The sequence below is a fragment of the Pristiophorus japonicus genome, chromosome 6 (assembly GCF_044704955.1).
Source record: "Pristiophorus japonicus isolate sPriJap1 chromosome 6, sPriJap1.hap1, whole genome shotgun sequence".
Taxonomy (NCBI): Eukaryota; Metazoa; Chordata; class Chondrichthyes; family Pristiophoridae; genus Pristiophorus; species Pristiophorus japonicus.
In genome coordinates, this window is record NC_091982.1 from 31,226,156 (window position 1) to 31,254,019 (window position 27,864).

A 27,864-nucleotide genomic window follows, 5' to 3' on the forward strand; every position below is an offset into this window, starting at 1 on the left:
TAAATATAGTGCTAGAAGTAGCTAATGTGCACCATTAACTGCATTCTCAGCACCTTCTCCCCACGGAACTTTGTTCAGCTTTTTGTAGGTGACATAGGTGACCAAAGATATTGCCTATGTCTATGCTGCCTGTTGGTATGAGAGATAAAATGCTCCATAAGTCAAACAAGGAAAGCGGCTGCAAGCATCACATCAAAATTGCAGAATGACAATGTTGCATTATCATATTTTACAGGATTTAATCCAAAATTTGGAATTCATATTTTGGGAGGTAATTGTTTTGTGCAATCAGGTTCCCCCAGGGCCACACTTGTGCAATCTTCTCAGATACTGTCTATTCAGATAGGTCCTTTGTGATCTGTAGACACTGTGGCACGGACACCTGCATGTCGGGTGTTGCTGCCTGCTTGCTGCTGCACTTTCCTGGTTTTCATCCTTTCCTCCTCCATGTCCTCATCATCCTCCTCCTCAAAACTAAAGAACAATGGAATCCACGGAGGGAAATCCATTATTTCCCTATGCTATAATTCTCAACAGGTTTCACAAAGTATCTTTAAATGCTCAGAAAATGCAGCTGCAAAGTAATGGAAGTGACATCCAGCCTAAACAGCATTGCAGAATCATATTCCTGTGTGATCGTTCACCTTCTCAATCTCTTCCTGCCTGTGGGCCACCATACAGATTCAGCATCACCACCTTTACAATGGTGATGAGTTTCAGGGGTGGACACAAAGGGAAATCTTGGGCAGTACTTGAACACACCCCCATGCATACTTTTCAGTTTGGACCACGGTTGTAATGAGGTCTGGAGCCGAGTGGTCCTGGCAGAACCCAAACTGGGCATCGGTGAGCAGGTTATTGGTGAGTAAGTGATGTTTGATAGCACTGTCGATGACACCTTCCATCACTTTGCTGATGATTGAGAGTAAACTGATGGACTGATGGGCCGGTAATTGGCTGGATTAGATTTGTCCTGCTTTTTGTGGACAGGATATACCTGGGCAGTTTTCCATATTGTTGGATAGATGCCAGTGTTGTAGCTGTGCTGGAACAGCTTGGCCAGAGGCACAGCTAGTTCTGGAGCACGTCTTCAGCATGACAGCCGGGATGTTATTGAAGCACATGGCCTTTGCTGTATCCAGTCCGCTAAGCCACTTCTTGATATCACGTGGAGTAAATCGAATTGGGTGAAGACTGGCTTCTGTGATGGTGGAGACCTCAGGAGGAGGCCGATATGGATCATCCACTTGGCACTTCTAGCTGAAGATGGTTGTAAGTGCTTCAGCCTTGTCTTTTGCACTTGCGTGCTGGGCTCCACCATCAGTGAAACATAGAAAATAGGAGCAGTAGTCGGCAATTTGGCCCTTCGAGCCTGCACTGCCATTCCATATGATCGTGGCTGATCCTCTATCTCAATACCATATTCCCGCTTTCTCCCCATACCCCTTGATGCCTTTTGTGTCTAGAAATCTATCTACTTCTTAAATATATTCTGTGGTAGAGAATTCCACAGGTTCACCACCCTCTGAGTGAAGAAATTTCTGCTCATCTCATTCCTAAATTTCCTATCCCGTATCCTGAGTCTGTGACCCCTTGTTCTAGACTTCCCAGCCAGGGGAAACATCCTCCCCGCATCCCGTCAGAATTTTATACGTTTCAATGAGATCGCCTCTCATTCTTCTAAACTCTAGTGAATACAGGCCTAGTCGACCCAATCTCTCCTCATAAGATAGTCATGCCATCCCAGGAATCAGTCTGGTGAACCTTCGCTACACTCCCTCTAAGACAAGTATATCCTTTCTTAGGTAAGGAGACCAAAACTGCACACAATACTCCATGGTCTCACCAAGGCCCTGTATAAATGTAGTAAGTCATCCCTTGCTCCTGTACTCAAATCATCTTGCAATGAAGGCCAACATACCATTTGCCTTCCTAACTGCTTGTTGCACCTGCATGTTTGCTTTCAATGACTGGTGTACAAGGACAGCCAGGTCCCTTTGTACATCGACATTTCCCAAGCTATCACCATTTAAATAATACTTTGTCTTTATGTTTTTCCTACCAAGGTGGATAACTTCACATTTATCCACGTTATACTGCATCTACCATGTGTTTGCCCACTCACTCAACCTATCTAAATCACCTTGCAGCGTCTTTGTATCCTCCTCACAACTCACAATCACACCTAGTTTTTTGTTGTCTTGGAAATGTTACATTTGGTTCCCTCATCCAAATTATTTATATATATTGTGACTAGCTGGAGCCCAAGCACTGATCCCTGTGGTACTCCACTAGTCACTGCCCGCCACCCCGAAAAAGACCCGTTTATTCCTACTCTCTGTTTCCTTTCAATATATTTCCCCCAATCCTATGTGCTTTAATTTTGCACACTAACCTCTTATGTGGGACTTTATCAAAGGTCTTCTGAAAATCCAAATACACTACATCCACTGGTTCTTCCTTACCTATTCTATCAGTTACATCCTCAAAAAACTCCAGTAGGTTTGTCAAACATGATTTTCCTTTCATAAATCCATATTGATTTTGTCTAATCCCGTTGATATTTTCTAAGTGTCCCGTTATCACATCCTTTATAATAGACTCTAGCATTTTCCCTACTACTGATGTTCAGCTAACTGGTCTGTAGTTCCCTGTTTTCTCTCTCCATCTTTTTTTAAATAGTGGGGTTACATTTGTCACCCTCCAATCTGCAGGAACTGTTTCATAATCGATAGAATTTTGGAAGATGACAACCAATGCATCCACTATTTCCCTGGCTACCTCTTTTAGTACTCTGGGATGCAGATTATCAGGCCCTGGGGATTTATCGGCTTTCAGTCCCATTAGTTTCTCCAGCACTATTTTCTTACTAATTATCATTTCCTTTAATTCCTCTTGCTCACTAGACCCTTGGTTCCCTAGCATTTCTGAGACGTTATTTGTGTCCTCTTCCGTGAAGACAGAACTGAAGTATTTATTTAATTGTTCTGCCATTTCCTTGTTCCCATTATAAATTCTCACATTTCTGACCATAAAGGACCTAGGTTTGTCTTCACTAATCTTTTTTCTTTGTACATAGTTGTAGAAACTTTTGCAGTCAGTTTTTATGTTCCTTGCAAGTTTACTCTCATACTCTATTTTTCCCCTCTTAATCAATCTCTTGGTCCTATTTTGCTGAATTCTAAACTGCTCCCAATCCTCAGGCTTGTTACTTTTTCTGGCAACTTTGTATGACTCCTCTTTTAATCTAATACTATCCTTAATTTCTTTTGTTAGCCATGGTTGGGGCACTTTTCCTTTTATGTTTTTGCACCAGAAAGGAATGTATAACTGTTGCAATTCATGCATCTGTTCCTTAAATGTTAGCCATTGCCTATCCATTGTCATGCCTTTTAATGAATCTTCTCAATCTATTATAGCCAATTAATTCCTCATACCTTTGTAATTTCCTTTGTTTAGATTTAGGACCCTAGTTTCAGATTGGACTACTTCACTTTCTATCTTAATAAAGAATTCAATCATGTTATGGACACTCTTCCCTAAAGGACCCCGCACAACAAGACTGTTAATTAACCCCTTTTCTTTACACAATACCCAATCTAGGACAGCCTGTTCCCTAGTAGGCTCCTCAAAGTACTGGTCTAAAAAACCATCTCGTACACACTCCAGGAATTCATCTGCCACAGTATTATTACTAATTTGGTTTGGCCAGTCTATGTGCAGATTAAAGTCACCTACGATTACTGTAGTACCCTGTTACATGCATCTCTAATTTCCTGTTTGATGCCATCCCCTACATTACCACTACTGTTTGGAGGCCTTTAGACAACTCCCATCAATGTTTTCTGCCCCTTGGTGCTCCTTAACTCCACCCAAACTGATTCTACATCTTGATTTTCTGAGCCAATATCCTTTCTCAAAATTGCTCTGATTTCATCCTTTACTAACAACGCCACACCACCCCCTTTTCCTTTTTGCCTGTCCTTCCTAAGTATTGAATATCCTTGGCTAATAATCAGTTCCCAAAATAGTCACCCTGCAACCATGTCTCCGTAATTGCAACAATATCGCCTCCGTTTACATCTATTTGCACTGTTAATTCATTTACCTTATTACAGATGCTTCGTGCATTCAGATACAATGCTTTTAAATTTGTCTTTTTAACATTATTAGACATCTTAACATTATTTTGTACTATAGCCGTATTTGTCTTATCGGTATTTTTCTTATCTGGACCCTATTTGTTAGTGCACTCTTTTGTTTGTTTGCTCTGTCCCTTCCTGACATAATCTGGTTATCCTTACCGCAATCACTTTTCTGTATTGCTTCCTTTTCTTTTCTCTTTACCATTCTAGATTTTTCTCCACTGGGACCCTTCCCCCCCGCCCCTCCCCTTATTTAGTTTAAAACCCTGTCTACCTCCCTAGTTATTCGGTTCGTTAGAACTCTGGTCCCAGCATAGTTCAGGTATAATCCGTCCCCATGGAACAGCTCTCTCTTTCCCGAGTATTGGTACCAGTGCCCCACAAATTGAAACCCACTTCTCCCACACCAACCTCTGAGCCACGCATTCATCTCCCTGATTCTATTGACCCTATGCCAATTTGCTCGTGGCTCAGGTAATAATGCAGAAATTATTACCTTTGTGGTTCTGCTTTTCAATTTAGTCCCTAGCTGCTCAAACTCTGTCAGCAGAACCTGTCTTAGTCCTACCTATGTCATTGGTACCTACGTGTACCACAACAACTGGATCCTCCCCTTCCCACTCCAAGTTCTTCTCCAGCCTGGAGGAGATGTCCTTTACTCTGGCCACACAGCCTTTGGGACCCATACTCTTGGTTGCAAGGAACTCTATCTAACCCCCTAACTATACTGTCCCCTACTACAACCACCTTCCTCTTTACTCCCCCCAGTTGAATGACTTTCTGCACCACGGTGCCTTGGTCAGTCTGCTCATCCACCCCGCAGTCTGCACACTTGTCCACAAGGGTTGTAAGAACCTCAAATCTATTGGACAAGTACAGGGACTGAGGCTCTTGCAATACTACCTCCTGGATCCCTGTACCTGTCTCACTCGCAGTCACACCCTCCTGTCCCTGACCTTAAAGCATGCATTGCCCAGTCTTGCTCCTGATTTTATATATCTTCGCTATTCTTGCTTCTGACTGATAAGTAGGCATTTCAGTCTTGCTCCTGATTTTAAAGCATGCCTTTGCCAGTCTTGCTCCTGATTTTAAAGCGTGCATTTCCCAGTCTTGCTCCTGATTTTAAAGCACGCATTTCCCAGTCTTGCTCCTGATTTTAAAGCGTGCCTTTCCCAGTCTTGCTCCTGATTTTAAAGCATGCATTTCCCAGTCTTGCTCCTGATTTTAAAGCGCGCATTTCCCAGTCTTGCTCCTGATTTTAAAGCGTGCCTTTCCCAGTCTTGCTCCTGATTTTAAAGCATGCATTTCCCAGTCTTGCTCCTGATTTTAAAGCGTGCCTTTCCCAGTCTTGCTCCTGATTTTAAAGCATGCATTTCCCAGTCTTGCTCCTGATTTTAAAGCGTGCATTTCCCAGTTTTGCTTTTTGTTGACGCTGATTCCGCACGTGGTCGTCATGCTGCAGCTGCTGCTTGTGACGTCACGGGGACCGGTGAGCGCGCAGCCGCGGGGACAGCTCGTGCCCCTCCGTCCAACATGGCGGACTTCGACACCATCTACGAGCTGGACGAGGAGGACGAGCGCGTGGTGATGGACGAACACTTGATCCGGTACACGCCCGACCCCGTGGTGGTGCGAGGGGCCGGGCATATCACAGTGTAAGTTCGGACAGAGGGACGGGGGGTGGGGGTTGGTGACGAGTTTCTTCCCTCATCCTTTCTCCCGGGGAGGTTTGATCAAGTCGGCCCCGGGCCGGGTCCCGGCCTTTGCCGACAGCAGCTGAGGGTGAGCCGGCTGTAACCAGGCAGGGGACGAGCAAACACTCCCGGTGAGAGCGCACTGGCAGACAGCTGTCGGTGCACACGATTAATGTTAGTGCGGCGCTGTTATTTGCAGATCCGCCTGGCACAATCTGTATTTAGTCTGCTCATTTCCCCCCCAGTTATTTTACTAGACAAGCTGATCTATGTAAAATTACCAGCTATATCCCCACTGTTTGTTTACCCCATATTTGCAGTTCCATTTTTAAAAATCTTTTTTATTAGCAGTTGTTGAGAGCTCGTCATTCTGTCACATGTAGGAAACATGTAGGTTCGTGAGATTTATACAATCAGAATGATTCGATTGCGAACCCATTCAAGCAAATGGCACTTTTTACTTTTAAGCGTGTGATAACATTTAAATTGGTTGCATTATTTTAATGTGATTTGCTGGGCCTGAGATGGTCCTAAAACCCTGAAACTTGTGATTCATTTGTGTAACCCTATTGATTGACTATGCAGTGTGTTGCAACCTTAGCTTGCTTCCAACATCAGCTTTGAATTATTACTCCTTCCTTTTGAAGTAAACATTTATAGGTAATGCCTGCACTGACATTTGTGCTTTTAGTTCACAGTCCTAGTTGGGGGGAAATCCGGAAGAAAACGTTGCAACTACGTTATAGCCGTTAGATATATCTGTATCTTGTTTGGTATCAACATGATTCATCAAACTAAACAGTTGTAGTTCAAATGTAATTTTAAAGATGCTGTGACTTAATTTAGAAAAGCAATAATTTTACAAACAGTTTCTAAAAGATGAGTTGCAGATAATTTGAGAGCATTTATTTTGCAGGCACTGCAACTGTACTTTGCTGTTTCAGTACTTGCATATTTTTGTTTGTTGAAAGTGAGGTATACAAATGCATTATAGAATCATAGAATGGTTGCAGCACAGAGGAGACCATTTGGCCTCTCTGCAAGAGCACTTCAGTTAATCCCACTTCCCCCACCCTTTTCCTGCAGACCAGCAAATTATTGAGGAAATCTACTGTTTTGGTGCCTGTAGTGCATATATTGGGAAGTTGCACAACCCATGATTTCCCAAACATTAAAATGAATGAATGGAAAATCACAGGCTAGGGATGTACAATTTCTCAATGTTCATTTAGCAAAGTAGAACATGTCCCTTTAAAATGCCTTTAGGAGTGGAAACTGAATAGTTTTGTGGTGTAATATAATTGGTCTGATTTTATTAGTATCCGTGTTAAGCTTTGCTCCATGCATTATAATACTGTCATGATCTGCATTTTGTTAATTATTATATTCAACTGTATCGGGGAATGTGGTACTCAAATGGAGGGTTTGAGGGAATGTAGCATACATTTTCATGTACTTGTGTATATATATTCGGCTAGAAGGGCTTTTTTCTGCTGTTTTGAAATTCTACAAATATATTCAAAGTGCAAAATATGCAAGCTTTGACTGAGTGTGCCTGTCCAGGCAGCTTTCTCAAATTATGTCTGAAAAGGTCCATGTGTCATAGTTAATGCATGTACCACATTGTGCCGTATTGAGCCACTGAATACACCAGCTGATAGACTTGCATTTATATATCACTTTTCATGACCGAATGTCCGAAAGTGCTTTACAGTCAATGAAGTACTTTATGAAGTGTAGCCACTGTTGTAATGGAGGAAATGTGGCAGCCAATTTGCATACAGCAAGCTCCCACAGCAATGTGATAACAAGATAATCTGTTTTACTGATGTTGATTGAGGGATTAATATTGGCCAGGACACTGGGGATAACTCCCCTGCACTACTTCGAAATCGTGCCATGGGATCTTTTACGTCCACCTGAGAGAGCAGACATGAGGTTTAATGTCTCATCTGAAAGATGTGCAGCACTCCCTCAGTACTGAGGATTTTTGTGCTTAAGTGTCTGGAATGGGACTTAAACTCACAACCTTCTGACTCAGAGGCAAGAGTGCTACCCTCTGAGCCATGGCTGACAAAGATATGGAATTGAGCCACACAAATCAACAATTTCCCAAGTTCAATTCCTGGTCTGTTCTGTCGGCAGATAGCCTGGATGTAGTCGGAGGTGTTGCAATTAGCCTTGGCACCCCTTTATTAGGGAAAGGGAAAATGCAGCCAGGGATTTCACCCTTAATTGCTGCCTCATGATGACCCTGATGAACATCTGTTGCAATTAATTACAAAATACAGGGATATCGATTTTCAGGAAAAGTGGAGTATTATGAAAGGTGGTTGAGTAGCCCAATATGTCAGGGATAAATTAAAGATGTTAATCCGTGAAAACTTTCACACTGCACAATGGTTGAGCATCTTTAATATGGAAAGGCAAAGCTGACACAAAAACAGGAAGGCTAATCATGACTTCAATCAGTCAATCAAATAAAAATTGGGAGTATCCAAGTGGTTCAGAGTTCACGTTATTGAGCATAACGCAATGTGTTGGGGAAGCAAACACGGGCAGTGCATGTTGTGACTTGATAATGGTAAATGTCACATTCGGGCAATAGAAGTCATGGCACCCATGAGGCATTTTTAGAGTTATGATCTAGAATGCATTGTCTAAAAGGGTGGGGGAAGCAGATTCAATAGTAACTTTCAAAGGGGAATTGGATCTATACTTGAAAAGGAGACATTTGTCGGGTTATGGGGAAAGAGAAAAGGAGTGGGACTAATTGGAAAGCTCCAACACAGACAAGGTGGGCCAAATAGCCTCCTTCCTTGCTGTATGATTCTGTAATTAGAACTAGACTTCTTTAGAAGAAAAATAAATCACCTTTTACAGATACAAGACCAAGCATGTAGAATAAATCTATACCTAAGATTAGTAAACATAGAGTAAAGATAGAAAAGGTACATGCATAGCAGTTACAATGCAGAAATAGGCCACTCAGCCTGACTTATCCATATGGGTGTTTCCCCTCCATATGGGCATTTTCCCTTCACCCAAGCAATTATTTCCATCTGAGATGAGAGACGGTATTTGAGGAATTACTAAGATACTGGGACTATTTCCACTAGAGCAAAGAAGGGAGAGGAGATTTAATAAAAGTTTTTAAAAGTGTGAAGGGTTTTAATAGTGACTCGGGAAAGATTATTTCCTTTGGTTGAGTAACCAATAACAATGGGCCGTCAATTTAAAATCATTGTCGAGTGTGAGGGAAGAGGTAGAATATTTTTTGAGATTAGAACAGTGAATGCTTTATCACAGGCAGCAGTTGAAACAGGCAACAAGGGAAAAGTGGATAAACACTTGGACCAGATGGAGGATAATACAGGGCTTTAAGGAGAGAGCAGAGCAATAGAATTAGTTTTAGGTTGCTCTAGCATTGAGCAGGTACAGATACGATTGGTTGAATGGCCTCCTTTAGTGCTGTAAACTTTGATAGTTCTACAAGTATGTCCTTAAATGGATTGGCAAAGTAAGGAGAAAAAAACACCTACAAATCCTACAGGGAGGATGATGAAGCAGCCTCATGGGTGAATATAAAAACATTCAGATAAATATTAAAATGTTGATTGGAGGGGAAAAGGCACTTGTTTCAAAAAGATAGTGGAATAGTAAAAGGGCAAGCAGAGAAGAGGTGAAAACTGCAAAAGATGCCAGCGAGGCTGAGATCGGTTGATAAGATATTTAATGTATACTATGTAAATTATTAATTCATCCAAGCATTCACTAGGGAAGACATAAGTAAAAGTGCCATCCTCATGTTGTGATAATCCAAGTAGAATTAATTAATTTGACGTAAATGTGTTTGAATCACTGGACAGGTTGCAAGGGCTCAAACAAACAAATTTCCATGGATTAATGATATTTATTCCAGAGTAATAAGGGAGATGAGGATTGAGATTTGTACGCCATTGTTCCTTATGAGGAATGGGGAGGTACCAATACATTGGAAATAGCATGATGTGAAATGAAAAAGGATGAGAAATCAAAGTTGATTGGCTGAATACTGTTTAGTCTTCCTTCAATATATGGTAAAGTAATGTAAACTTGAGGATTTCCTGTATAATCAGCAGCCGATATACATTTAGACAGGAAAGAACCTATCTGATCAACATCCTTGACATACTACTAACCTAAGCAGCCTGTGGGAAATCCTACCTCATGATGTACCTTGACTTTCAAAAATAATTTGACAATGTTTTATATGAAAGGCTACAAGTTAAAGTGGTGGAGATTCGGAGTGAAACCGGGAATGGATAAGAAATTGGCTGAAAAGTACATAGGATACCATAGGATTTACAACACAAACAGGCCATTTGGCCCAACCAGTCCATACTGGCGTTTATGCTCCACTGGAGCCTCCTCCCATCTTTCCTCATCTAAATTTATCAGCTTAACCTTCTATTCCCTTCTCCCTCATATGCTTGTCTAGTCTCTCCTTAAATACATCTGTACTATTTGCTTCAATGACTCCCTGTGATAGCGAGTTCCACATTCTCGCCACTCATAAGAACATAAGAATTAGGAGCAGGAGTATGCCATTCGGCCCCTCGAGCCTGCTCCGCCATTCAATAAGATCATGGCTGATCATCTACCTCAACTACTTTCCTGCACTGTCCACTTATCCCTTGATTCCCTTAATATTCAAAAATCTATCGATCTCTGTCTTGAATATACTCAACGATTGAGCTTCCACAGCCCTCTGGGTAAAGATTTTCAAAGATTCACCACTCTCTGGGCCCAAGTTTCCACATGATAAAAAACGGGTGCCCCTCCGAGCTGGGCGCCCGTTTTTCGCGCCTAAAACGGCGCCGGAAAAAAAACGAGTGATTCTGGAGCGCTTTGCAGCTCCTTGTCTGCTTGGCGCGGCGCCCGGGGGGACGGAGCCTACACTCACGCCGATTTTGTAAGTGGGAGGGGGCGGGTACTATTTAAATTAGTTTTTTTCCTGCCGGCAACGCTGCACGTGTGCGTTGGAGCGTTCGCGCATGCTCAGTGTGAAAAAAACATTGGCACTCGGCCATTTTTGTAGTTCTTTGTAGCTGTTTAGTTTTTGAACATTTTTTTAATAAAAGTACATCGCCATCAGCACAGAGGCTTCTTGTAGCAGTGAGAAGGGTGCAGGAAGCCTCAAAGTTGAGGCAGCCGTTTCCCGATGACCTCCCCCTTTTGCCATCGGGAAATGGCTCCTCAATTTCTGAGGCTTCCTGCAGCCTTCTCTCTTTCCCGCCAGCCGTCTGGAACGGCTCCATTCTCCCCCCCCCCCCCCCCCCCCCCCCGCCCGCGTTCGGTCGACTCTCTCCCTCCCGCGTTCGTCGGCTCCCTTCCCTCTTTCCACCCCGGCCCGCGTTCGGCTGGCTCCCTCCTCCTCCTCCCCCCCTCCCCCCCCCCCCCGGGCCCACGTTCGGTCAGCTCCCTCCTCCCCCCGCCCGTGTTCGGTCGGTCCCCTCCCCCCCCCCCCCCCCCCCCGCGTTCAGTCGGCTCCCTCGTTTTGTGAGGCTTGCTGCACCATTCTTCCTGGCTGAAGCACTTTCACACAGGTAGGAAGATGGTTTATTTAATCTTTTCTTTGCTTATAAATGTTTATTCAGGTTGGATTTATTTGTATAATATTTGTATAAGTATAAATAAGGATTGATTGTAGAATTTAATGAGTTCCCTTCCCCCCCCTCCCCCCCCACCTCGTTCTGGACGCCTGATTTGTAACCTGCGTCTGATTTTTTTAATGTGTAGAACAGGTTTTTTCAGTTCTACAAAAATCTTCACTTGCTCCATTCTACTTTAGTTTGGAGTACATTTTCACTGTGGAAACTTTGAAATCAGGTGTCAGTGGCCGGACACGCCCCCTTTTGAAGATAAAATTCTATTCCAAAGTAGAACTGTTCTACCTGACTAGAACTGCAGAAAAAAAAATATGGAGAATTGCGAATTCTAAGATAGTCCGTTCTCCACCAGTTGCTCCTAAAAATCAGCCGCAAATCATGTGGAAACTTGGGCCCTCTGAATGAAGAGGTTTCTCCTCATCTCAGTCCTGAAATGGCCGACCCCTTATTCAGAGACTATGACCCCTGGTTCCAGACTTCCCAGCCAGAGGAAACATCCTCCCTGCATCTACCCTGTCGAGCACTGTAGGAATTTTGTATATTTCAATGAGATCACCTTTCATTCTTCTAAACTCTAGAAAATATAGGCCCAGTCTGCTCCATCTCTCCTCATAGGACAATCCACCCATCCCAAGAATCAGTCTGGTGAACCTTTGTGCACTCTCTCTAAGGCAAGTATATCCTCCCTTGGATAAGGAGACCAAAACTGTGCGGTCACTCCAGGTGCGGTCTCACCAGGGCCCTATATAATTGCAGTAAGAAGTCTTTACTCTTTTATAGTCAAATCCTCTTGTAATAAAGGCAAACATACCATTTGCTTTCTTAATTGCTTGCTGTACCTGCATGTTAAACTTTGCGATTCGTGTACAAGGACATCCAGGTCCTTTTGGGTAAAGAAGTTTCTTCTGAATTTCCTATTGCATTTCTTGGTGTATTGATGGCCTCAAGTTTTGCTCTTCCCCACAAGTGGAAACATTCTCTCTGTATCCACTCTATCAAAACCTTTCATAATTTTAAAGACATCTATTAGGTCACCCCTCAGCCTCTTTTCAAGAGAAAAGTAGTAAGGAGTGGGTTAGAGAGTTATGTTTGGGTGGGGAAGAGCAGAGCTGGGAATCCCAGGTAGCTCAACAACTACAAAATAAGACAAAATACGTAAGTGGGCAGAACAAAAATGTGACATCAAGCCACATAAGGTGATATTAGGGCAGACGTCAAAGAAGTAGATTTTAAGGAGCGTCTTAAAGAAGGAAAGAGGGGTTTAGGGAGGGAATTCTCGAGCTTAAGGCTTCGGCAGCTGAAGGCACGGCCACCAATAGTGGAGCGATTGACATCTGGGATGCGCAAGATGCCAGAATTGGATTAAGACAATTGAGAAGTGGCCTTAGAGGTATATATGATGGCATACAATATGGGAAAAGTAGATCTGGCACACTACTTCAAACTAAACCAGATAGTCAGATGGGGATAGGTTAAAAGTAGTAAAAGGCAAATATAGGACTGAAATCAGGAAGTTCGTCACACAATGATTAATATGAAATGGACCTCCAGATAAAGTAGTGGGAGGAAAACCCAGCTTGTAGGAAAAATGTGATTGCCATGGTACAGAAGAGTGTAGCATCTTACTGGGTGGATAAGCTAAGATGGGCCAAATGGTCATTCTCATCTTAATATCTGTCCTGTGACAGGCTTGGATTGAACTGTAATGCCCAACAATCCAATAACCTGCAAGCATTTGCAGATGGGTCTATTTAGGCCATATCATTTTTTGGGGGAAAATTATCTTTGTATAATTGTGCTTTGTAAGTATTTTTTTAATGTCATGGGGGAGGGGGCAGTATGCAGCTGATGCACATTTCATTTACAATTGAGAAGATTATCTTAATATAATGGATGGATAAATTTTAATAATCTCTCCTGAGATTGGATGTACTGTTTTGGAAAGAAATTTTGAAGGATCCACATCCAAAACATTAACTTGTCTGATCTCTCCAGAGATGCTGACTGACCTGCTGTGCGTTTCCAGCATTTATTGTTTGTTTTTCTTTCATATTCTGGGGAGAGAGGGGAGGGAAAATTAATTGAGTTAATTCAAAGTTATCAATAACTCAATAACTGGTTGAAGAACAATATTGATGTAATCATGGAAGCAATTTGACTAAAGAACATGTGTGGCCTGGAGAGATAATAATAGAATTTGTTCTCTTGTACCCCTTTTTATAAAAAGGAGAAATTACTTACAAAGCTTGTCAAATGAGAGGATAATCATGTAATTATTTACTTGTGCTTCGGTATCAATCCTCTTTCTGAGCTGCAAAATCAGTTTGTACTTGCCAGAACTGGTATTGACAGCCTGTCCAATTTAGATGCCTTTGATCCTTTCAATTAGTGTGTGCAGTGCCAAGTTGTCAGTTGGTAAGGTGATCATATGGCTAGATTGAATATTGCTTCGCCATGGAGAAGCAGACCACAGGATAGACAAGATGTCCTGTTGGTACGCTCAAAGTCAATAAGCAGTTTGTCTGGTTATTGAGATTTTTATTGTAAAGCGGCAGACATAAAGTATTCTGAAATAGGTTCTGAATAATCTCCAAAATCTAGTGAACATATTTAATACCTTTACATTTTTCTACTTGGGTGCCAGTGAGATGGAAAGCAACTTCAGGTTTGAGAGTTATAGGTCAATTTGTGTCTACTTCAGAATTTAACAGGGCACCATTGTAATTATTGATCATAATGAATCATTCTAGAAATAGATGCCACTGTGTATGTTAAGGCATTTACATTTAGAGGTCCCTCTAAGATGCCTACCTGTAGCTTTTGTTAGCAGCAGTATCCAATTTTTGCTGCAATTTTATAATATTTTAATAGGTAGCTTTCTATGATACTACCGTAAATGTAGAGGGAGATGTAATTCCACAATAGTGTCACTGGAAATGCTGACAGTCGCATCAGTTTCCCCTTCCTGCCCCAGTTAATAGTATTTACTTTAACCAAGAGGATTTTGGCATCAAATAACTTAGTGTTTTGGTGATTTTTTTTAATGGTATGTAGCTCTCTAAATTTGCTGTATGGAGTTTGCAACAATAATATTCGTGAGTGATTTAAAAAAAAACTTGCAGTTAGAACTTTTATTTGGAAGAACAGCTTTTAATTCCAGGAATATTTGCATAGATTGGAGTAGTTCCTAATATGTGCATTACTAATATGGTCATTAAAGAGACAGTATAACTGAGTTCAAAAAAATCATCTGGAGACAGAGAAGAGATTCAGGGATATGATGAGCAGGCTGGTAAATGGGATTGATCTATCAAATAAGGTCAGATTTGTTAGATCTAATTACCCTTTTCTGTTCCTGGAAATTGTTGTTTGCCACTAAATTATGAATTCTTGAGTAGCTGTTATAAATATGAATAGTTCAATTAGATTACTACCTCGCAGGAACTTTTCTGAAGTTTTTCTGTGCAATTTTATACTTTTTTTTTGATTTTGTGTTGATCAAGACGAGGAATGTCATACTTTTTTGCCACTCATCATCCACAGTCAAGTTTGGAGGTAACAAAGGCATAGATGAGGGTTTTAGCAGCTGATGGGCTGAGATGGAGATGGGCAATATTACGAAGGTGGAAATAGGCGATCTTGGTAATGGTGAGGATATGGGTTTGGAAGCTCGGTCAAATAGGCTGCCAAAGTTGTGAACAGTCTGGTTCAGCCTCATACATTGACTAGGGAGAGGGATGGAGTCAGTGGCTAGGGAACGGAGTTCGTGGTGGGGACCGAAGACAATGGCTTTGGTCTTCCCAATATGTAATTGGAGGGCATTTCTGCTCAACCAGGACTAGATGTTGGATAAGCAGTGTGACAAACCAGAGTCAGTGGAAGGGTCAAGAAAGGTGGTGGAGAAGTAGAGCTGGGTGTCATCAGCATACATGTGGAACATGATGTGTTTTTGGATGATATTGCTGAGGGGCATCAAGGACACAGGGGTGTGACCTGCTTACCTCCCCAAGCAGGATAGTCATTAGTTGCCCATTAGTCAACTGACCAATACAATTTTGAGCCCTCGCTAATCAGAGCTTGTTTAAATTCATTTAAAAATGGAAAATCACTAATTCATTGCAGCACCTTGTGACTTTCTGATGAGGTTTCTAGAACCTAGGAACCTAAACGGTCAAGATAGACAACACTTTCATTGTAATGGCTATTCTTTATTAGGTTGCAAAAATGTGTACATATCCTTCCCTCTTGTATTCTAATCTAATCCACGTGCTGTGGATTGGAAGATCTTGGGGCCGGCATTGCCCTTCTCCTTAAGGGCTGTTACCAGCACAAATCGGTGGCCACGCTGCGGAGTTGAGTGACGCTGACTTTTGGTGGAATAGCCGCTGATAGCCCAATTGCCCTCCTGAGTTGTCCAGGCAGTGGCCCAATTCCCCCCCCCCCCCCCCCCCACTTATTGCTCCACTGCTGCCGATCTGTGGTATGCGCGTCATCACCGTACCACCTCCGATATAACACCCGCGATGGTGCCATTCCCCACCAAAAATCTTCGGCCTGCCCGGCGGTGCCAAAATAAGCTTTTTCCCCATGGTCCAGTGAGGCTGTGGCCTTTTGCAGCGGCAGTGCGGCGCCCCTTAAAGGGGAGGGTCTACTGTTGCCGCCTCTGCCCTTTTGTCAACCAACTGCAAGGTCAGCCCAACAAATATGCCCCCGGGCTCGGCCGGGCTGCCAACAGGCTGCCTGGCATCCCCTCTTGGGTGCCAGGCTGCTGGCCCAGCCAAAACCCTCCCTGGTGGCTCAGTGCCCGAAGTTTTCAAAGCGCGGAGGCTCTCCCCTTTAAGTGAAGGAGAGATCCGTGGTGACACGGCGCCATGATGACGTCATCGCGGCGGTGACTCCGCACCCGCACCCAACTTCCGCTCCTCAGTTGCTGTCACCGTCGCATCTTTTCCCCTCAGGTGTAGTCACTGCCCCCATTTACACCCACTTCTGGATCAAAAAAAAAACAAAGAGCGCAATTTCGCGAAAGAGTGGACCTGAACCGCAACTGCAGTAAAAACAACCGAAACAGGGTAGGAGCGCCCCGTTTCTGGCCGGGGTCAATTTGTATCCTCTTGTTTCTACCCTCCAGTACTTTTTGTAACTTGATATGATGTTGCTGAACTCACTGTTTGCTATAAACAGTGAATTGTGATCCTTACCAATGTTGTGTATGTTCCATTCTGAAATATAAAAAGGATTTTTTTTAAGTAAGGCAGGAAAAGCTTTCTTCGCTCCCTTCATTTTGTATGTAATGTGCAATCTTCCTGCTATATTGAACAACTTGTATAGGCTTTATTTCTCCATGTTTAAAACATCTACAATGTGTTTTGACATACAATGTTACATCTACATAGAATTGTCATTTCAATGAATATGCAGTAAACCAGGAATTCTCAGTCAGGTGTGGTTAATGTTCATTTTAGAGAAATATTCCAAATTAAAATGCTGGTTTGAGACTGAGTAAGCTGCCTTTGAAAACATGATGGGTGATAATTTTTTAATTGAAGGCTCTTTGCTCTTGGATATGCTAGCTGGCTCTCTGGTGTTCGATCTGCCACTTGTTTTGAAACCAGTACCACCCGAACTTAGTATGGATTAATGTTGTTCGTGCTTAAATAAATCTGAAAAATCTCTTGAATCTTGTACAAAAATATTCCATAATCATGAAAATCATTGGGTTTTGGAAAACATTTCATCCAGCATTTAGGATTTGGTTAAAAGATCAGGAGGTGTAATTGTGATTTGAAGTGACTTTTTTTTTTAAAAAAGAGCCGTGACATGCGCATTGTATTACTGAAGTCAGCACTATCCAAACAAAAATCAGCTCTAGAATGAAAAATACTTCAAAATTTAATGCAGACTCCATATTTTAACTGACGACTGACTTATTCTATTTTCCACTTCCTTGATTTCTGTTATCCATTATCTCATTGATTAAATAAATACTAACTTTTTTATTGGAGATTGAGGATATAGGGCCATGACTTTCAGAATGGCTTGTAAAGAACATCTTATCAATTGTAATAAGGGATTTGTTTTTGAAAATACGACTTTCTCATTACAGCATCCATATTCCTCAAAAAAGGAATACATGCACAGTAGCTTTTGCTGTAAAGGCACTATCCTCCTTGAGTAGCACTGAAAGATTTTTGTGTTTTTTCTTAAGGTTTGGCCTCAGCAACAAATTTGATCCAGAATTTCCCTCGGTTCTAACAGGGAAGGTGAGTTGTGATTTCCTTCTTGGTATCCAGCTTAATTTCTTTCCCTCCTTCATACTCCTTTCCTTACTCTTTCACCAGCACACTCCTCCCTACACAGCATACCCAAGGCTTATTCAGAAAATCAGGTGGTTAACATGAAATAATTTGAACAATAGCTAATTATTTACTGAGCAGACTTTTCTAACCTACTTTAACTCCTAATATACAGCTGGTATTACAGACCCTACTAAGGGGCACATTTGGTATATCTTATTTAGTAACGGCAACTGAACCATATAGACCAGAAGATCCCAGGTTCAATTCCTGATCCATGCTGAATGAACTGGATGTAACTGACCTTTGCACCTGTGGGGTATGAAGGACAATGCCAACCAGGATACCTGGGTATTTTTTTTTCCTGGTGCTTAAAAGCACTGAGGCCAATTTTAATGCTCCAAATACTGCCCTGTTTCAGATCAGCTAACTCAGCTCAAACCAGGAAACACATCTGGTACTTGTCTTTATGGCTCAGTCGTCAGTTCTATAAAGAAGACTGTACTGACAAACCAGTTATACATGCATATCAGGAGTTAGATGTAATTGTAGTTCCTTTGCTCCCCTCTTAGTTCCTGTCACCAAAAAGAAGAAACATTAGGCTGGTAATGCTAAGTTGGTGAGCAAAAACTATAATGACATTTAGATGGAAACTTTGTTAAAACATGAACTTCTGTTTTGATTATCAGTACACTGGTGCCAACCGTTAACAACGTTAACTTTTATTTATATAGCACCTTTAACGTAGTAAAACGTCCCACGGCGCAGCAGTGTTATCAGACAAAATAAATAAATTTGACACTAAGCCACATCAGAAATTATTACGGCAGATGACCAAAAGCTTGGTCAAAGAGGTAGGTTTTAAGGAGCGTCTTAAAAGAGGAAAGAGAGGGAGAGAGATGGAGAGGTTTAGGGAGGGAATTCCAGAGCTCAGGGCCCAGGCAGCTAAAGACATGACCACTGATGGTTGAGCAATTATAATCAGGAATGCTCAAGAGGGCAGAATTTGAGGAGCACAGACATCTCGTGGGGTTGTGAGGTTGAAAGAGATTAGAGATAGGAAGGGGCGAGGCCATGGAGAGATTTGTAAACAAGGATGAGAATTTTGAAATTGAAGCGTTGCTTAACCGAGAGCCAGTGTAGGTCATCGAGCACAGGGGTGATGGGTGATTGGGACTTGATGCAAGTTAGGACACGGGCTGCTGAGTTTTGGATGATCTCCAGTTTACATAGGATAGAATAGGAGGCCAGCCAGAAGTGCGTTGGAGTAGTCAAGTCTAGAGGTAACAAAGGCATGGCTGTTGGTTTCAGCAGCAGATGAGCTGAGGCGGGGCGGAGGAGGGAATTGTTAAAGGTGGAAATAAGCGGTTTTAGTTATGCCACGGATATGTGACCGGAAGCTAATTTCAGGGTCAAATATGCCGCCTAGGTTGTGAACAGTCTGGTTTAGCCTCAGATAGATGCTAGGGAGAAGGATGGAGTCAGTGGCTAGGAAACATAGTTTGTGGCCAAAGACAATGGCTTCGGACTTCCCAATATTTAATTGAAGAAAATTTCTGTTCACCCAATACTGGATGTCGGACAAGCAGTCTAACAATTTAGAGACCATGGAAGGGTCGAGAGAAGTGGTGGAGAGGTAGAGCTGGGTATCGTCAGCGTACATATGGAAACTGACAAGGTTATAAGTCACACACTGGTACAAAGACAGGCCTCAACTCGGAAAAGTGTATGTTTGGGTGTTTTTGAATTGAAAATTTCAGATAACTAATATTTTTATGGTATCACTACTGGTCCTTAATTTAATACTTCAGCGTACTGGTAATTATAATGAAGTCTGGTCAGTTTATGAAAAGGTCACATTCATTTATCCACAGCTACACTGATCAAATGCATTCAACCGTTGCTTTCTACTTTTATTCTGCAACTTTGTTTTTGTTGCAAGATATTTAGTATGGGTGTGATGCAGTCGCAACAGAATCTGTGGCTAGAATCGTCCCAACCCTGCGAGTGTGGGCTTGGAGGTGGGCCCGCTGTCAAAATGGTCCTGATTGACAGTGGGTCAGGATCCTGCTCTAACCCTGCCTCCGTGAGTTTTTTCAGCTGTCAGGTCTGCGTGCTGATCGCAAACTGGACGCCAGATGGCGAGCCAGTTCATTAACGTTCTTAACAGGTAGTTTAGTGGTATTTAAGAGGATTAAAAGCAGGCACTTACAATTTTACCACCTTTTTGTCAGGTTTCCCGTCCCTCTTGGAACTCACCCGGTAAGAGGAGTGGGTTGGACATTGCAGGGATGCTTTATGAAGCTGGTGTGGGATGATGCCAACCAGGCGCATCATGTGGTAGTCACTGTGTACAGTATGAAGTGAAGTAAAAGTGGCCATGGTGGGGCCATCACTGGTCTCCCGGGCAGGATTGTGGTCGGGTGCAGCATCAGGTGTTTGCAGAGAAGGTTAGTTTTGTTGGTAGTGATGCTGGTGTGTTTAGTGATGTTGGGGCTGATCGTGGTGGGATTCTGAGGACTAAGGTGAGATTTTTTTTTCCCAAGGGCACCGATGCTGCTGGAATAGTTGGCATGTGAGGTTGAGATGACAGAAGCGATCTGTCAGTGGTGAGAGAGGTTGTTGCAAAGAGATGACAGTGAATGGGAGAGTTCACTGCAAACACTTCCAAAGTGCATACAGCTTTCCAAAACCTGAAGGCTTTATCTTCTGACATTGTAAAGTGAATAGCTGTTATACCACTTCTGCAGCTGTCAACTCGCCAAAGCAATAGAGTCACCTGAGAACCTGACATACTTACCTGGTGTGAAACCCGAGGAACAGCAAAGCCGTCGAATGATTGATAAAATGATAAATGCCTGTTTTTAACCATCTTCGCTACCATTTAGGAACCATTTAATTATGTAAATTACCTGTCCCGTTGGCAATCCGAACGACGACCTGACAGTTGAGAAACTCACATGGAGGCGGGTTTACAGGGGGATCCTGACCCGCTGTCAATCAAAGCCATTTTGACAGCGGGCCGCCTCCAAATTCCAGTCAATATGTTCAAAATAAAGATTTCAGTGTTTGACAGCACATTAACAGATTCTCTGCATGAACTTTGGCTGAAACCCAAGTGCCTACGCTTGCGTGCTGTTAGTTGGTATGATTGGACAAGGAATGATGGTGAGTGTGGTGGTTGGCTAGTGAGATAGGGAAGTGATCATGTAGATAGAGAGGGATAGGTGGCGGTGCAAAGTAAGTTGGTGTGAGTAAGGATGTGGAGGAGTAGGGTAAGGGGAATGCAAGGGGATGGGGATGTGATGAGTGGCACAGCAGGATGAGGTTGAGTGTGACTTCGCAGTAACATTTTGTGATCTACTGAAATGATTGAAAGGTTTGAGCCACTGCAGCCAGCTCCTCCAGACGATATCCCTGCTTGTGCCCTCCTGTGCAATGTGCAACCAGGCTGCGTTGGTCTCCTGGAGATGTCTCTTTCGCCCATTGGAAAGGACGAGAACCTCCCTGCATGCTGTGACTCCCTCCATAAGCATCTGGAGGGAGTCATGGAAGAGCCTGGGTGCAGCTGTGCATCTTTTGTGCAGTGTTTGTCAGTGTTTGCAGCAGGTCAATGCTGCAAAACACTGACAGAAGAACTGTCAAGCAAAAGTTTGGAATGGGCCCTTTAAGTAAACCGGCTGGTGACGCTTCATAGAAACATAGAAAATAGGTGCAGGAGTAGGCCATTTGGCCCTTCTAGCCTGCACCGCCATTCAATGAGTTCATGGCTGAACATGCAACTTCAGTACCCCATTCCTGCTTTCTCTCCATACCCCATGATCCCCTTAGTAGTAAGGACGACATCTAACTCTTTTTTGAATATATTTAGTGAATTGGCCTCAACAACTTTGTGGTAGAGAATTCCACAGGTTCACCACTCTCTGGGTGAAGAAGTTCCTCCTCATCTCGGTCCTAAATGGCTTACCCCTTATCCTTAGACTGTGACCCCTGGTTCTGGACTTCCCCAACATTGAGAATATTCTTCCTGCATCTAACCTGTCTAAACCCATCAGAATTTTAAACGTTTCTATGAGGTCCCCCCTCATTCTTCTGAACTCGTGAATACAAGCCCAGTTGATCCAGTCTTTTTTGATAGGTCAGTCCCGCCATCCCGGGAATCAGTCTGGTGAACCTTCGCTGCACTCCCTCAATAGCAAGAATGTCCTTCCTCAGGTTAGGAGACCAAAACTACACAATACTCCAGGTGTGGCCTCAACAATGCCCTGTACAACTGTAGCAACACCACCTTGCCCCTGTACTCAAATCCCCTCGCTATGAAGGCCAACATGCTATTTGCTTTCTTAACCGCCTGCTGTACCTGCATGCCAACCTTCAATGACTGATGTACCATGACACCCAGGTCTCGTTGCACCTCCCCTTTTCCTAATCTGTCACCATTCAGATAATAGTCTGTGTCTCTGTTTTTACCACCAAAGTGGATAACCTCACATTTATCCACATTATACTTCATCTGCTATGCATTTGCCCACTCACCTAACCTATCCAAGTCGCTCTGCAGCCTCATAGCATCCTCCTCGCAGCTCACACTGCCACCTAACTTAGTGTCATCCGCAAATTTGGAGATACTACATTTAATCCCCTCGTCTAAATCATTAATGTACAGTGTAAACAGCTGGGGCCCCAGCACAGAACCTTGTGGTACCCCACTAGTCACTGCCTGCCATTCTGAAAAGTACTCATTTACTCCTACTCTTTGCTTCCTGTTGACAACCAGTTCCCAATCCATGTCAGCACACTACCCCCAATCCCATGTGCTTTAACTTTGCACATTAATCTTTTGTGTGGGACCTTGTCGAAAGCCTTCTGAAAGTCCAAATATACCACATCAACTGGTTCTCCCTTGTCCACTCTACTGGAAACATCCTCAACAAATTCTAGAAGATTTGTCAAGCAAGATTTCCCTTTCACAAATCCATGCTGACTTGGACCTATCATGTCACCTCTTTCCAAATGCGCTGCAATGACATCCTTAATAATTGATTCCATCATCTTACCCACTACCGATGTCAGGCTTACCGGTCTATAATTCCCTGTTTTCTCTCTCCCTCCTTTTTTTAAAAAGTGGGGTTACATTGGCTACCCTCCACTTGATAGGAACTGATCCAGAGTCAATGGAATGTTGGAAAATGACTGTCAATGCATCCGCTATTTCCAAGGCCACCTCCTTAAGTACTCTGCGATGCAGTCCATCAGGCCCTAGGGATTTATCGGCCTTCAATCCCATTAATTTCCCCAAGACAATTTCCCGACCAAATAAGGATTTCCCTCAGTTCCTCCTCCTTACTTGACTCTCTGACCCCTCATATATCTGGAAGGTTGTTTGTGTCCTCCTTAGTGAATACCGAACCAAAGTACTTGTTCAATTGGTCCGCCATTTCTTTGTTCCCCGTTATGACTTCCCCTGATTCTGACTGCAGGGGACCTACGTTTGTCTTTACTAACCTTTTTCTCTTTACATATCTATAGAAACTTTTGCAATCCGTCTTAATGTTCCCTGCAAGCTTCTTCTCGTACTCTATTTTCCCTGCCCTAATCAAACCCTTTGTCCTCCTCTGCTGAGTTCTAAATTTCTCCCAGTCTCTGGGTTCACTGCTATTTCTGGCCAATTTGTATGCCACTTCCTTGGCTTTAATACTATCCCTGATTTCCCTTGATAGCCACGGTTGATCCACCTTCCCTTTTTTTATTTTTATGACAGACAGGAATGTGCAATTGTTGTAGTTCATCCATGCGGTCTCTAAATGTCTGCCATTGCCCATCCACAGTCAACCCCTTAAGTATCATTCGCCAATCAATCCTAGCTAATTCACGCCTCATACCTTCAAAGTTACCCGTCTTTAAGTTCTGGACCATGGTCTCTGAATTAACTGTTTCATTCTCCATCCTAATGCAGAATTCCACCATATTATGGTCACTCTTCCCCAAGGGGCCTCGCACAACGGTATTGCTAATTAATCCTCTCTCATTACACAACACCCAGTCTAAGATGGCCTCCCCCCTAGTTGGTTCCTCGACATATTGGTCTAGAAAACCATCCCTTATGCACTCCAGGAAATCCTCCTCCACCGTATTGCTTCCAGTTTGGTTAGCCCAATCTGTGTGCATATTAAAGTCACCCATTATAACTGCTGCACCCTTATTGCATGCACCCATAATTTCCTGTTTGATGCCCTCCCCAACATTACTACTACTGTTTGGAGGTCTGTACACAACTCCTACTAACATTTTTTGCCCTTTGGTGTTCTGCAGTTCTACCCACATCGATTCCACATCATCCAAGCTAATGTCCATTCTAACTATTGCATTAATCTCTTCCTTAACCAGCAATGCTACCCCACCTCCTTTTCCTTTTATTCTATCCTTCCTGAATGTTGAGTTCCCAGCCCTGATCATCCTGGAGCCACGTCTCTGTAATCCCAATCACATCATATTTGTTAACATCTATTTGCACAGTTAATTCATACACCTTATTACAGATACTCCTTGCATTAAGACACAAAGCCTTCAGGCTTGTTTTTTTAACACCCTTTTTCCTTTTAGAATTTTGCTGTACAGTGACCCTTTTTGTTTTTTGTCTTGGGTTTCTCTGCCCTCCACTTTTCCTCGTCTCCTTTCTGTCTTTTGCTTTTGTCTCCTTTTTGTTTCCTTCTGTCTCCCTGCATTGATTCCCATCCCCCTGCCATATTAGTTTAACTCCTCCCCAACAGCACTAGCAAACACTCCCCCTCTGACATTGGTTCCGGTCCTGCCCAGGTGCAGACCGTCCGCTTTGTACTGGTCGCACCTCCACCAGAACCAGTTCCAATGCCCCAGGAATTTGAATCCCTCCCTGCTGCACCATTGCTCAAGCCATGTATTCATCTGCGCTCTCCTGCGATTCCTACTCTGACTAGCACGTGGCACAGGTAGCAATCCCGAGATTACTACTTTTGAGGTCCTGCTTCATCAGATGACGTCATCAGACCTGCTTCCGGCTAATTGTCCGGGAAACCCGCAGAGCGGGCTTAACAAGCCCCAGTCATGGAAGATTGCTGTTACAGGGCAGGCTGCAGCAGGGAGCGCATACCTCGCACACCTTTCGATGCCAATCGCATGCAACTCTCACCCATTGACGAAACCGCGGCTTGTGATTCATGTGTTTAATCTCTTTTTTTTTTTAAATGGAAAAATGCCAAAATAATCTTTTTTATCTCAATATCTCTATCTTGATCTAGCACGCCCGTTCTCTTATCTGTTTAACTCTGACCTCCTGTCACTCTGCCTCCCCCCCCCCCCCCCCCTCACTCACTCTGCCTCCCCCCCCCAGGATTGAAGTCAATTGTAATGTGTTTGCCCATAATTTGTTTACATCTGCAATCAGGTTTAGCAAATAGACAGTTGATATTTTACTGCCTCTGCCACGGACTTTGGAATAAAGCAATATGTAAACTGTACAGATGCAGTTTCGTTTAAGTGTATAGAATCACTGTATAGCCATTGGAGATCCATTACCCGATAAATCAGGGATCAATTAGGCAATGTTTTATGGAGAATCAGAGTGGCTACAAAAATTATTGGGAATGTTGATCAAGTTTTTGTTATAATTGTTGTCGCTAGTAATTTTAAAAGACCGTAGACACTACACACTACACTGCGAGAGACCACCATCAGCGGCAGGTCAGGGCAATAAAAGGAGTGGCGAGCAGCGGCCCTGGAGCAGCGCGGCGGCATGCCACTGCAAGGTACAGCATGAGCTGGTGCAGGAGGTTGACGGCAGCGAAGAGGGCAACTGAATTGGATGTCATCAAGGCCCAGGTCACTGATTGGAGCGTGGGCTGGTACAACAGGAGCGTCGAGATCGGGGCGCAGGAGCGGCGAGAGATTGTAGAGCGATGTGATCAGGGCCCAGGGGAGGCGTGAGTTCGGGGGCCCAGAGGCAGCACGGGCCAGATATGTGTGCGCACTAGGTCCGTGCAGTCTCCAGTCATCTTGGGTAATCCATGCCACTGGACTGACCTAGCTCTGTCAAGCCTATGTGGTGGCTGGTGTGCAACGGCCACGATAAAAAAAAATCCATGCACAGGCATCTTCCACCCTTCAACATGTAATTTGGGACCTGGAATATTAGGTCCTTCATTGAAACACCTGCAAACTTTTTGACGTGGAAGCAAGTCATCCTCGATTCGAGGAACTGTTTATGATGATGAAAAGACCAAATTGCTTTTAATCAAAGACTAAAAAAAATCCCCTATCGTGTGATTTCATTGTTCAACAAAGTAAATGTCCTTGTTTCCACTCGCATAAAGGGTCCGGCTATTTAGACTGTCTATTTAGATTACATTAATGATTAAATGGGGTGAAATTCAAATGCTAACTTAATGATTAATGAGTTAAATTTGGATCAGAGTTCTTTGTTTAAATTAGTGTTTGTTTTCCTGAAAAAAATTCACCTCCCCTTCCTTCCTTCCCTGAGGCATTGACTCCTGGCTAGGATACAGTTCTACAGGCAGGTTTTGGTACTTCCTTCAATCAAATGTCCATTATTATTGTATGAGCCTTGATGGTGTCAGCTATTTTCCCAAAGGGGCGTCACAGCAGAGCTTGCCTGTCCTTGCCTGATACCCAGAAATGCATGTTTCCAGCAGGAGCCATTGGATGGTGATCAGGAGCTCCACCGCTAACTTAGGGACACGGAGTCCAATCCTCGCATTCCTAATATTGCCCCAGCTGAAATCAGCAAACTCAGCACAGAATGAGAATCAAAATGGGAAACGTCATGGCTCAAATACTTAGTATAAACCTGACATGGTGGGATGGGGAGCTGACCAGAAATTTATTTTTAGCAAACTAAGAATAAGTATATTGAAACCCTGTATTAAGCAATAATAAGTTATCATTGCACAAATGCTGCAATGGCTATTTTATAAAATTGTTCCTTCCAGGTAGGATTTGAAATTTCATATTTACAAAAAGAACCTGAAGTAATATTTTTCACCTAAGTATATCCAGGCAGGTGGGAGAGGGAGGGAGGGAGGGAGGGGAAGGCACTTCCAAAAGATGACAGATGTCTGATATATGTGCTTGGTTGAATTTGGTAAGGAGAGAGATATATAATATATTTTGCATATTTAATTATTTTAAACTATTTAATGAAGCTGTAATGTAGTCAGGGTACATATACATAGTTGTCATAGTTATAAAGAATAAAATGCAGCTGTCACAAATGCAAAATGCATTGTCAGCTAATTTTAATTTCATATCCTGATTACAAGATCTAATGAATGTTCTTTAAATTGTATCCTTTAGAGAAAGATGCTCATCTTATAATTTTTGTGTGGCAATGCTGCTTCAGGTTATAAAAGAACATTAGTACAGGAATTTTACTGGAGCAAATGCCATTTCTACCAATTTCTAGAATTAAGGCACAGTAGTTCTGCAGGTTATGATTTCATTTCATGTACTGCTGCAGGAAAGGACACGAGTAAAGAAATTGGCAAATTTATCCTTTCTCATTTTTGAGAATGTTTTCAAGAAATATTGAGTGTGTATTTTGTAACTAAGTCCATTTGACACACTTTACTATTGCCTGCTGTGTACAATTAATTTTGCTTAAACGTGTTCCTTCTGGCTTTTATGCCATAGCATCCATTTTAATGGCTTCCCTGCCAACAAATTCATGCAGAATTTTGCTCTTGACATATGTGTATTTTCTCTTTCCTCCTCCCCCACAAAAAAGCAGGAATAAAAGTGTAGTGTAAATGTCACTTGTGGTGTAATATACAGCTCCAGAGGGGACACTGGATGACTAAACCCAAATGTATAAATAGGAAGAAAGGATGCTTCCTACTCTAATTCTGCAACAAAGAAAGAGCCTGTGGAGAGGTGGTTGTGCATTGCAGAGAAGTGTAAGCAATAAACGAGCGAGTTGCATTGTGACTGTACCTGACAGTTGATAGATTAGAGGGCTTGCTTATTATGATTGAAGAGGCATGGTTAGCCTGCTGGGCTTTGCCAGTCTTCTCACTATTTGTGAAGT

General features: G+C 42.9%; 1 protein-coding gene across 1 annotated transcript in view; it reads left to right on the forward strand.

Annotated features, from left to right (window-relative positions):
* The first annotated feature begins 5,628 nt into the window (after positions 1–5,628).
* chic1 (cysteine-rich hydrophobic domain 1) overlaps positions 5,629–27,864 on the forward strand; it is a 51,929-nt gene continuing 29,693 nt past the window's right edge. Inside the window, exons 1-2 of the mRNA XM_070882716.1 lie at positions 5,629–5,800; positions 17,699–17,753. Of these exons, the coding sequence (XP_070738817.1) occupies positions 5,679–5,800; positions 17,699–17,753 (177 nt within the window). The 5' untranslated portion in view covers positions 5,629–5,678. The remainder of the gene's footprint in view (positions 5,801–17,698; positions 17,754–27,864) is intronic.